Source organism: Nerophis ophidion, linkage group LG14, assembly GCF_033978795.1.
Source record: "Nerophis ophidion isolate RoL-2023_Sa linkage group LG14, RoL_Noph_v1.0, whole genome shotgun sequence".
In the NCBI taxonomy this organism is placed as follows: Eukaryota; Metazoa; Chordata; class Actinopteri; order Syngnathiformes; family Syngnathidae; genus Nerophis; species Nerophis ophidion.
Window position 1 is genome coordinate 51,774,242 of NC_084624.1, and position 14,048 is coordinate 51,788,289.

Consider the following 14,048-nt stretch of genomic DNA (forward strand, 5'->3'; position numbering starts at 1 on the left):
CACCTACACATGTACACATCTACACATGTACATACCTACACATCTACACACCTACACATGTACACACCTACACATCTACACATGTACACACCTACACATGTACACATCTACACATGTACATACCTACACATCTACACACCTACACATGTACACACCTACACATCTACACGCTTACACACTTACACACCTACACATCTACACATCTACACTCCTACACATCTACACATTTACACACCTACACGTCTACACATAGTCACACCTACACATGTACACACCTACACATCTACACATCTACACATCCACACACCTACACATCTACACACCTACACATGTACACACCTACACATCTACACGCTTACACACTTACACACCTACACACCTACACATCTACACATCTACACTCCTACACATGTACACACCTACACGTCTACACATAGTCACATCTACACATGTACGCACCCACACATCTACACATAGTCACACTTACACACCTACACATCTACACTCCTATACATCTACACATGTACACACCTACACATCTACACACCTACACATCCACACACCTACACATCTACACATGTACATACCTACACATCTACACACCTACACATGTACACACCTACACATCTACACGCTTACACACTTACACACCTACACATCTACACATCTACACTCCTACACATCTACACATGTACACACCTACACATCTACACACCTACACATCCACACACCTACACATGTACACATCTACACATGTACATACCTACACATCTACACACCTACACATGTACATACCTACACATCTACACACCTACACATGTACACATCTACACATGTACATACCTACACATCTACACTCCTACACATCTACACATGTACACACCTACACGTCTACACACCTACACATCCACACACTTACACATGTACACATCTACACATGTACATACCTACACATCTACACACCTACACATGTACATACCTACACATCTACACACCTACACATGTACACATCTACACATGTACATACCTACACATAGTCACACCTACACATGTACACACCTACACATCTACACATGTTTCACGCCTACACATCTAAATATGTACACATCTACACACCTACACATGTACACATCTACACATATACACACCTACACATCAACACATGTACACACCTACACATCAACACATAAACACATCTACACATGTACACACCTACACATCTACACACCTACACATCTACACGTCTACACGTGTACACACCTACACATCTACACACCTACACACCTACTCATGTACACATCTACACACCTACTGTACACATCTACACTTCTACACACCTACACATCTAGACGTCTACACACCTACACACATACACACCTAAACACCTACACACCTACACATCTACACACGTACACATTTACACATGTACACATCTACACACCTAAACACCTACACACCTACACGTCTACACACCTACACATCTACACATGTACACATCTACACACCTACACATATACACATGTACACATCTACACACCTAAACACCTACATACCTACACATCTACACACGTACACATTTACACATGTACACATCTACACACCTAATCACTTACACGTCTACACGTCTACACACCTAAACACCTACACACCTAAACACCTACACACCTACACGTCTACACACCTACACATCTACACACGTACATATTTACACATGTACACATCTACACACCTAAACACCTACACACCTACACATCTACACACCTACACATATACACATGTACACATCTACACACCTAAACACTTACACGTCTACACGTCTACACACCTAAACACCTACACACCTAAACACCTACACACCTACACGTCTACACACCTACACATATACACACCTACACATCTACACACGTACACATTTACACATGTACACATCTACACACCTCAACACTTACACGTCTACACACCTAAACACCTACACACCTAAACACCTACACACCTACACGTCTACACACCTACACATCTACACACCTACACATCTACACATGTACACATCTACACACCTAAACACCTACACACCTACACGTCTACACATCTACACACCTACACATCTACACATGTACACACCTACACATTTACACATGTACACATCTACACACCTAAACACTTACACACCTACACACCTAAACACCTACACACCTACACGTCTACACACCTACACGTCTACACACCTACACATATACACACCTACACATCTACACATGTACACATCTACAGACCTAAACACCTACACACCTACACGTCTACACATCTACACACCTACACATCTACACGTCTACACATCTACACACCTACACATCTACACGTCTACACATTTACACATCTACACATCTACACACCTACACATCTACACACCTACACATCTACACGTCTACACATCTACACACCTACACATCTACACGTCTACACATCTACACACCTACACATCTACACGTCTACACATCTACACACCTACACACCTACACGTCTACACATCTACACACCTACACATCTACACGTCTACACATCTACACACCTACACACCTACACGTCTACACATCTACACACCTACACATCTACACATGTACACACCTACACATCTACACATGTACACATCTACACACCTACACGTCTACACATCTACACACCTACACACCTACACATGTACACAACTACACATCTACACATGTACACACCTACACATCTACACATGTACACACCTACACATTTACACATGTACACATCTACACACCTAAACACTTACACACCTACACACCTAAACACCTACACACCTACACGTCTACACACCTACACGTCTACACACCTACACATCTACACACCTACACATCTACACATGTACACATCTACAGACCTAAACACCTACACACCTACACATCTACACGTCTACACATCTACACACCTACACATCTACACGTCTACACATCTACACACCTACACATCTACACATCTACACATCTACACACCTACACATCTACACGTCTACACATCTACACACCTACACGTCTACACATCTACACACCTACACATCTACACATGTACACATCTACACATCTACATACCTACACATCTACACGTCTACACATCTACACACCTACACACCTACACGTCTACACATCTACACACCTACACATCTACACATGTACACATCTACACACCTACACGTCTACACACCTACACACCTACACATGTACACATGTACACATGTACACACCTACACATCTACACACCTACACGTCTACACATCTACACACCTACACATCTACACATGTACACATCTACACACCTACACGTCTACACATCTACACACCTACACGTCTACACATCTACACACCTACACACCTACACGTCTACACATCTACACACCTACACATCTACACATGTACACATCTACACACCTACACGTCTACACATCTACACACCTACACGTCTACACACCTACACACCTACACATGTACACATGTACACACCTACAAATGTACACACCTACACAAGTACAGGTACCTGGGAGCTGTTAACTGCATCAGCAGTCACTCTTTAAACTCACTGTCCAGGTGTGAATGCTCGACTGTTTAGCCAAGTTTGAAGCACAGGTGGTACTGCTGTAATGCCACCTTTGGCTAGTTTTGAAAGCACAGGTTGCGGCGCCGCGCTTCTCTGTTTAAAGCCTCACTTTTATACTTTGTTTTGAAATCCAAATACCTCCATATTGATCTTTGCACACGCTCTTTAATAATTGCCATTCTTCCTCTCAACTCTGTCTCTCAACACTCATGCAAATGTCACCGCTCCACGGCTGCAAATGTGAATGAAAAAAGAGCTGTACTTTTTCAAAGGCAGTAGTCATTTTTTCAATGGTAGTGATGAGAAGAATAATCTGTGTAGAATGTGATGTCGGCTCACGGAAGATAAAATGGTGTTGTTTTGTCGGAAGAAGGACATGCCATGGCTTTAGACATAATGTAAGCTTTTCTTTGTACATTTCTGCTCACTACTTTTCAGCTTGTGGCTCAACAGTAACTGAACGCCACTTCATACCGAGGGCAAAAAACAAATGGGAGTCAGGACGCATGCACGTTAATCACATGTTAAAAAGATTAGCGCTGTCAAAAGAACTTATTGTTAATGCATAATTATCTTTGACGGCCCTAAAAACAAGAAATGTATTTTGAGTTGCAGACATATATTCACCAAACTTGGTGGAAACAAATAACAATGCCTACTTTGTCTGCTGCTCTGCACTGTGTGCTGATTAATAACCATGGAAGTCTGTTGCTCAAACCTCAAACTCTCCTTTTAAGGCAAAAAGTAAGTGAGATTTGGTGGGCATAGCGATGCCGGATTTGTTCTTCCAAGGATGCGTCGGGCAAGAACACAGCGTAAGGTACGAAATAGAGGATTTATTTAACTAATAAAAGGCTAAGAACAAAAAATACTGGTGCTAGGCAGAAAAGGCAAACAAAAGGCGCTAGCATGGAAGCTAGGGAAACACACAGATACACTAGCACTTGGCACAAAGGCACAAAGAGGGAAAACAAAACAACTAGCATGAGAACTAGCAATAAATAAAGCGTAGCGTGAAAGCTAACGAGTAAGAGCATGGAAAACAGTCGTCACTTGTTGCATGAGAGCAAATTAGGAACCGAGGACGAAATAACAAAAGGGGCAGGCTTAAATAAGGCAGTAATCAAGAAGAACAGGTGTGTGTGGAAAACAAGGGGCAGGTGAAAACTAATGAGCAACCATGGTAACAGACTAAACAAGGAACTAAGGCTAACAGTGGCAGACACCCCTTCTTAACTGTCTATGCGACGTCAAGGCTTGGTTAGCCCAGAATTTTTTAATAATGAATGAGGGAAAAACGGAAATTTTAGTTTTTGGTCCGGCCCTCACTGACTTGGGACCATTGCAACATGATGTGCGTCCCAAAGTCACCAGCCTTGGCGTCACTATAGACAGCCATTTTAAACTAGACAAACAAGTCAATGGAGTTTTAAAATCGTGTTTTTATCACCTTCGTCTTTTAGTAAAGGTTAAACCGTTTTTATCTTTTAACCTTTTTGAACAAGTGGTGCATGCTTTTATTTCAAGTGGCCTGGACTACTGCAATGCACTTTATGCTGGCATTAGCCAAAAACTCTCTCCCGGTTGCAGTTAGTCCAGAAGGCGGCAGCAGGACTTTTAACAGGGGCCAGGAAACGCCAGCATATAACCCCAATTCTTCAGAGTTTGCACTGGCTCCTTGTTCATTTTAGAATTGATTTTAAAACATTGCTGTTTGTTTTTAAATCTTTACATGGACTGGCACCTCAATATATCTCGGACCTCATCCAAATTTACATTCCTGCGCGCGCTCTGAGGTCCGAGAGCCAGTTCCAGCTCGTGGTGCCCAAGACCAGACTTAAGACCAGGGGAGACAGGGCCTTCTCTGTGGTCGGCCCTAAGCTCTGGAACACTCTGCCCCTCCATGTTCAAACTGCTTCCACAGTGGAGTGTTTTAAGTCTCGTCTTAAGACCCACTTTTATTCTTTGGCTTTTAACACTACGTGAGTTGTGTGGTCCTCTGTTGTCCTCTGTGTTTTTTTATACACTTTGATTTTTATTTTACTGTTTTAATTGATTTTACCCTTTAAAATAGTTTTTAATCATATTTGTTTTTATATTGTTTTTATTGGTTTTATATTTATTTATTTTTTGTTTTTATTCAGTCATTGTTGGAGCATAATATATATATATATACTTTTTTTTATATATACTTTTTTATATATACCTTTTTTTAATTTTTATTTTTTATTTGTTTTAGGGCTTCACGGTGGCAGAGGGGTTAGTGCGTCTGCCTCACAATACGAAGGTCCTGCAGTCCTGGGATCAAATCCAGGCTCGGGATCTTTCTGTGTGGAGTTTGCATGTTCTCCCCTGTGAATGCGTGGGTTCCCTCCGGGTACTCCGGCTTCCTCCCACTTCCAAAGACATGCACCTGGGGATAGGTTGATTGGCAACACTAAATGGTCCCTAGTGTGTGAATGTTGTCTGTCTATCTGTGTTGGCCCTGCGATGAGGTGGCGACTTGTCCAGGGTGTACCCCGCCTTCCGCCCGATTGTAGCTGAGATAGGCGCCAGCGCCCCCCGCGACCCCGAACGGGAATAAGCGGCAGAAAATGGAAAATGGATATACTTTTTTTTAATTGTATTTTATTTATTTATTTATTTTTTTTGCAATTGTTTTTAACATGGCTGTGCAGTTTTTTGGAAACGTTATTGTTGTTTAAATGTGCTCTATAAATAAAGTGGATTGGATTGGATTATAATACAGAAATGGGACAAAACACGAATCTGGAATGATCCGAGCAGCGGATCATAACAAAGTCAGTGTTTTGTGGAAGATGAAGTCTTACCTTCCTTTAACGCCAACCGTTTTGCAAAACTTACTTGTGGCAAACCACCACAAATAAGGGAATGTTTGGCAAAGACTGTCATGTTTTTGTTTTGTTTTAATTCTGTTTGGAGTGACAACACTTTTTTTTATTTTCGATGTAATCATAATGTTTGTTTGCTTTGTTCCAAGCTCATCTCATCTGCCAATTGAATATTTGTAATGCCTCCAGTTCTAGGTTGAATAATTCTTATTGACTCTGTTTAGGTTGTACTTGACAGCAGCCAGCGAGACATGTTGTTTCTCCCATTGCTTCATTGCTCTTTTTCCTCCCCATGTCCTCCATGTCTTCTGGCTTGGCTCTTTCACACGGCAGAGTGTGGTCAATCTCATTAGTGAGCTCCAGGAGCAGATGTGCCGCTTCCAGGAGGAGATCAGCACTCGCATTAAAGAGAAGCGAACGCTGGGAGAAGGGGAGAGCCAGCAGGAAGAGCCCCGATCCATCCAGGTCCAGGAGCACAGCTCTCAGGCGGACTTAGTAAGAACTCAGCTGAGCCCGTGTGACTCTGACGGAGGGCTGAGTGCAAATGTAGGAAGACTTGGCAGATGAGCGCGTCTAAACCCGCTTTTCAACTGAAACTTTTTCACTCCCTCTAACACAGTGGTTCTTAACCTTGTTGGAGCTACCGAACACCACCAGTTTCATATCCGCACTCACCGAACCCCTTCTTTAGTGAAATTCAAGTCAAAGTTGCATCCATCCATTTGTCTACCGCTTATTCCCTTTGGGGTCGCCGGGGGCGCTGGTGCCTATCTCAGCTACAATCGGGCGGAAGGCGGGGTACACCCTGGACAAGTCGCCATCTCATCACAGGGCCAACACAGATAGACAGACAACATTCACACTCACATTTACACACTAGGGCATGGGTGTCAAACTCTGGCCCCCGTGTAATTTCACTTGGCCCTTGAGGCAATATCAAATTAACATTAGAGCTGGCCCGCCGCTGTAACACCGCATTCACCGCTAATACTCTTACTTGCCAACCCTTTCGATTTTCCCAGGAGACTCCCGAAGTTCAGTGTCCCTCCCGAATTTCATCCCGGGCAACAACAATATTGGGGGTGGGCCTTAAAGGCATTGCCTTTGGCGTTCTCTACAACCTGTCGCCAAGTCCGCTTTTCTTCCATACAAACAGAGTGTCATATAATATATGCGGCTTGTACACACACACAAGTGAATGCAAGGCATACTTGGTCAACAGGCATGCAGGTCACACTGAGGGTGGCCGTATAAATAACTTTAACACTGTTACAAATATGCGCCACACTGTGAACACACACCAAACTAGAATGACACATTTTGGGAGAACACCCGCACTGTAACACAACATAAACACAACAGAACAAATACCCACAAACCCTTGCAGCACTAACTCTTCCGGGACGCTACAATATAAACCCCCGCTATCACCAAACCCCGTCCACCTCAACCCCGCCGCCGAAAAGAGGCATTCCTTTTTTATTTAAATTATATTCTTTAATTATTATTATTTTTTGAAACTCGATTTTGCATGTCACTATAAATGTATATACTGTAAGCCTTGCTTGTTCAATATTCAATGCAAAACTTGTTTGGGTCCCTATTAAAAGGTTCAACCTCGGCCCGCTGCTTTGTTCGGTTTAAAATTTTGGCCCACTCTGTATTTGAGTTTGACACCCCTGCCCTAGGGCCAATTTAGTGTTGCCAATCAACCTATCCCCAGGTGCATGTCTTTGGAAGTGGGAGGAAGCCGGAGTACCCGGAGGGAACCCACGCAGTCACGGGGAGAACATGCAAACTCCGAGCCCGGGATTGAACCCAGGACTACTCGGGACCTTTGTTTTGTGAGGCAAGACGCACTAACCTCTCTCTTCCACCGTGCTGCCCCAAGTCAAAGTTGTATGTTTTTTTTTACTGGGCCACAAAATGAACATCATCTTGTTCAAAGAACAAAACCAACACAGTGCATGAACTCACAACAGATTACACACCTGCAAATCAGATGGAAAATTAGAGGGAACATTGTTTGGGGGTATCCATAATACTCTATAGGGAGAAGTTTTTATTTGCACGATGAGTCGGGTGTGTCTTGACCTCTGCGGCAGATGCTACGCCAAATGCCTGAGGCCGATCCACCGAACCCCTAGTGTTCGATCGAACCCAGGTTGAGAACCACTGGTCTAAGTCCAGAGTATGTAAAGTCACCATAAAAAAATGGCCAAACAAGGTGACCTCAGCGACAGAGGCTCCACCGAACCCCTGAGGCCGACTCACCGAACCCCTAGGGTTCGATCGAACCCAGGTTAAGAACCACTGCTCTAAGTCCAGAGTATATAAAGTCAGCATAAAAAAATAGACAATGAAAGTGACCTCCGCGACAGAGGCTCCACCGAACCCCTGAGGCCGACCCACCGAACCCCTAGGGTTCGATTGAACCCAGGTTAAGAACCACTGGTCTAAGTCCAGAGTATATAAAGTCACCATAAAAAAATAGACAATGAAAGTGACCTCCGCGACAGAGGCTCCACCGAACCCCTGAGGCCGACCCACCGAACCCCTAGGGTTCGATTGAACCCAGGTTAAGAACCACTGGTCTAAGTCCAGAGTATGTAAAGTCACCATAAAAAAATGGACAATGAAGGTGACCTCAGCGACAGAGGCTCCACCGAACCCCTAGGGTTCCATCGAACCCAGGTTAAGAACCACTCGTCTAAGTCCAGAGTATATAAAGTCACCATAAAAAAATAGACAATGAAAGTGACCTCCGCGACAGAGGCTCCACCGAACCCCAGAGACCGACCCACCGAACCCCTAGTGTTCGATCGAACCCAGGTTAAGAACCACTGGTCTAAGTCCAGAGTATATAAAGTCACCATAAAAAAAATAGACAATGAAAGTGACCTCCGCGACAGAGGCTCCACCGAACCCCTGAGGCCGACCCACCGAACCCCTAGGGTTCGATTGAACCCAGGTTAAGAACCACTGGTCTAAGTCCAGAGTATATTAAGTCACCATAAAAAAATTGACAATGAAGGTGACCTCCGCGACAGAGGCTCCACCGAACCCCTGAGGCCGACCCACCGAACCCCTAGTGTTCGATCGAACCCAGGTTGAGATACACTGGTCTAAGTTCAGAGTATATAAAGTCACCATTAAAAAATGGACAATGAAGGTGACCTCCGCGACAGAGGCTCCACCGAACCCCTGAGGCCGACCCACCGAACCCCTAGAGTTCCATCGAACCCAGGTTAAGAACTACTGGTCTAAGTCCAGAGTATATAAAGTCAGCATAAAAAAATAGACAATGAAAGTGACCTCCGCGACAGAGGCTCCACCGAACCCCTAGGGTTCGATCGAACGCAGGTTAAGAACCACTAGTCTAAGTCCAGAGTATATAAAGTCACCATAAAAAAATAGACAATGAAAGTGACCTCCGCGACAGAGGCTCCACCGAACCCCTGAGGCCGACCCACCGAACCCCTAGGGTTCGATTGAACCCAGGTTAAGAACCACTGGTCTAAGTCCAGAGTATATTAAGTCAGCATAAAAAAATAGACAATGAAAGTGACCTCCGCGACAGAGGCTCCACCGAACCCCTAGTGTTCGATCGAACGCAGGTTAAGAACCACTAGTCTAAGTCCAGAGTATATAAAGTCACCATAAAAAAATAGACAATGAAGGTGACCTCCGCGACAGAGGCTCCACCGAACCCCTGAGGCCGACCCACCGAACCCCTAGGGTTCGATTGAACCCAGGTTAAGAACCACTGGTCTAAGTCCAGAGTATATAAAGTCACCATAAAAAAATGGACAATGAAGGTGACCTCCACGACAGAGGCTCCCCCGAACCCCTAGGGTTCCATCGAACCCAGGTTAAGAACCACTGGTCTAAGTCCCGAGTATATAAAGTCACCATAAAAAATGGACAAACAAGGTGACCTCAGCGACAGAGGCTCCACCGAACCCCTGAGGCCGACCCACCGAACCCCTAGGGTTCGATTGAACCCAGGTTAAGAACCACTGGTCTAAGTCCAGAGTATGTAAAGTCACCATAAAAAAATGGACAATGAAGGTGACCTCAGCGACAGAGGCTCCACCGAACCCCTAGGGTTCCATCGAACCCAGGTTAAGAACCACCGGTCTAAGTCCAGAGTATATAAAGTCACCATTAAAAAAAGGACAATGAAGGTGACCTCCGCGACAGAGGCTCCACCGAACCCCTGAGGCCGACTCACCGAACCCCAGGGTTCGATCGAACCCAGGTTAAGAACCACTGGTCTAACAACTGTCATGCTTCTGTTGCTTTCTTTCACCGTATCGGCTTTCACTCTGCAACCTTTCCCACATGCATGACGTGGCTAAATCTGCAATATTGCAGTATTTCCTTCCCCTCTCTTGGCTTAGAGTATTCAGGAGATGAACGTCTCATGATTATTTCGCATACAGTGGAACTTGTTTATTCATATACATATAAACAATGGATGTCCGCTAACTTTTTGCAACTCAACGCCAAAAAAACGGAAATGCTGATTATCGGTCCTGCTAGACACCGAACTCTATTTAATAATACAACTCTAACATTTGACAACCAAACAATTAAACAAGGCGACACGGTAAAGAATCTGGGTATTATCTTCGACCCAACTCTCTCCTTTGAGGCACACATTAAAAGCGTTACTAAAACGGCCTTCTTTCATCTCCGCAATATCGCTAAAATTCGCTCCATTCTGTCCACTAAAGACGCTGAGATCATTATCCATGCGTTTGTTACGTCTCGCCTCGACTACTGTAACGTATTATTTTCGGGTCTCCCCATATCTAGCATTAAAAGATTACAGTTGGTACAAAATGCGGCTGCTAGACTTTTGACAAGAACAAGAAAGTTTGATCACATTACGCCTGTACTGCATATACCTTTATATACATATATATCTACATATATACCTATACTGTATATACCTTTATATACATATATACATACATATATACCTATACTGGCTCACCTGCACTGGCTTCCTGTGCACTTAAGATGTAACTTTAATGTTTTACTACTTACGTATAAAATACTACACGGTCTAGCTCCATCCTATCTTGCCGATTGTATTGTACCATATGTCCCGGCAAGAAATCTGCGTTCAAAGGACTCCGGCTTATTAGTGATTCTAAAGCCCAAAAAAAGTCTGCGGGCTGTAGAGCTTTTTCATTTCGGGCTCCAGTACTCTGGAATGCCCTCCCGGTAACAGTTCGAGATGCCACCTCAGTAGAAGCATTTAAGTCTCACCTTAAAACTCATTTGTATACTCTAGCCTTTAAATAGACTCCCTTTTTAGACCAGTTGATCTGCCGTTTCTTTTCTTTTTCTTCTATGTCCCACTCTCCTTTGTGGAGGGGGTCCGGTCCGATCCGGTGGCCATGTACTGCTCGCCTGTGTATCGGCTGGGGACATCTCTGCGCTGCTGATCAGCCTCCGCTTGGGATGGTTTCCTGCTGGCTCCACTGTGAACGGGACTCTCGCTGCTGTGTTGGATCCGCTTTGGACTGGACTCTCGCGACTGTGTTGGATCCATTATGGATTGAACTTTCACAGTATCATGTTAGACCCGCTCGACATCCATTGCTTTCCTCCTCTCTAAGGTTCTCATAGTCATTATTGTCACCGACGTCCCACTGGGTGTGAGTTTTCCTTGCCCTTATGCGGGCCTACCGAGGATGTCGTAGTGGTTTGTGCAGCCCTTTGAGACACTAGTGATTTAGGGCTATATAAGTAAACATTGATTGATTGATTGATATACAGTATGTGGGCCAACTGTGTGGTCACGACTAAAAAGTCGGGGGTGTCCCGATACCACGCCTTCACTTCCCATACCTATATCGGAGCCTTGATAATGATCCGATAAGATTAGCAGGAATCATACATACTTCTATTATTAGTAGTGTGGAATGCTAGAAATGGGTTGATCAAGTGAAATTAGTCAAACAGAGAACAAGGGTAGGTATGAAACCACTAACCTATTGATTATGAACTTATCCTGTCTTTACGTTGAAGTGGTGTGATATGTTTTTGGCAACTTCTAGTGGCCACAATAATTCATGAAGCTTGTGATACGCCACGCCGAATGATGACTTTGTTTGTGTAAGTCATAAGCATCTATAATTGATACATACTTGATTGTATTGACAAATGTGCTGCTTTAGTCAATGAAGGACTCCTATCATGTTTGTCTACCTTGTGCACTATTGTGCATCAATCAATCAATCATCAATCAATGTTTACTTATATAGCCCTAAATCACTAGTGTCTCAAAGGGCTGCACAAACCACCACGACATCCTGGGTAGGCCCACATAAGGGCAAGGAAAACTCACACCCAGTGGGACGTCGGTGACAATGATGACTATGAGAACCTTAGAGAGGACAAAAGCAATGGATGTCGAGCGGGTCTAACATGATACTGTGAAAGTTCAATCCATAATGGATCCAGTCCAAAGCGGATCCAACACAGCAGCGAGAGTCCCGTTCACAGCGGAGCCAGCAGGAAACCATCCCAAGCGGAGGCGGATCAGCAGCGCAGAGATGTCCCCAGCCGATACACAGGCAAGCAGTACATGGCCACCGGATCGGACCGGACTCCCTCCACAGGGGAGAGTGGGACATAGAAGAAAAAGAAAAGAAACAGCAGATCAACTGGTCTAAAAAGGGAGTCTATTTAAAGGCTAGAGTATACAAATGAGTTTTAAGGTGAGACTTAAATGCTTCTACTGAGGTGGCATCTCGAACTGTTACCGGGAGGGCATTCCAGAGTACTGGAGCCCGAACGGAAAACGCTCTATAGCCCGCAGACTTTTTTTGGGCTTTGGGAATCACTAACAAGCCGGAGTCCTTTGAACGCAGATTTCTTGCCGGGACATATGGTACAATACAATCGGCAAGATAGGATGGAGCTAGACCGTGTAGTATTTTATACGTAAGTAGTAAAACCTTAAAGTCACATCTTAAGTGCACAGGAAGCCAGTGCAGGTGAGCCAGTATAGGTATATATGTATGTATATATGTATATAAAGGTATATACAGTATAGGTATATATGTATGTATATATGTATATAAAGGTATATACAGTACAGGCGTAATGTGATCAAACTTTCTTGTTCTTGTCAAAAGTCTAGCAGCCGCATTTTGTACCAACTGTAATCTTTTAATGCTAGACATGCATCTAGCTCTTGTGTAGCCGCTAACCTGCAGCCTGCCATGTTTACCTTTTGTAAAAAAAAAAAACGACTAAAATACGAGAAAAGACAAAAGTTGTGTACTTTTAATAGAATATCATGCTTTATTGTCATCAAACATGAGAGCATGACACAAGTCCAGGTGGCTACTGTGTGAGGTGCCGTTACTATACAAGACAAACAATAAATAACATGCTGAAAAGACCACGAGACAAGGTGAGGGGAGCAAGGAGCAGCAATGTGGACCACGCTCAGTAACCATTTGGTGATTGAACCCCCAATTCCAAGCCTTGATGCTGAGTGCCAGGCAGGGAGGTAATGGCTCCCATTTTTATAGTCTTTGGGGGTTTGAACTCACA

The 14,048-nt window shown here is 44.0% G+C and overlaps 1 protein-coding gene across 12 annotated transcripts in view; it reads left to right on the plus strand.

Moving 5' to 3' along the window:
- Positions 1-14,048, plus strand: part of LOC133568828 (liprin-beta-2-like) — a 183,425-nt gene that overhangs the window by 111,754 nt on the left and 57,623 nt on the right. For 10 of the 12 annotated variants that reach the window (XM_061920987.1, XM_061920988.1, XM_061920993.1 and 7 more), the window contains one exon: positions 6,801-7,013. The exons of 1 other annotated variant lie outside the window; for it this stretch is intronic. In XM_061920987.1, coding sequence (XP_061776971.1) covers positions 6,801-7,013 — 213 coding nt within the window. The remainder of the gene's footprint in view (positions 1-6,800; positions 7,014-14,048) is intronic. One more of the 12 variants, XM_061920991.1, reaches the window with a different exon arrangement.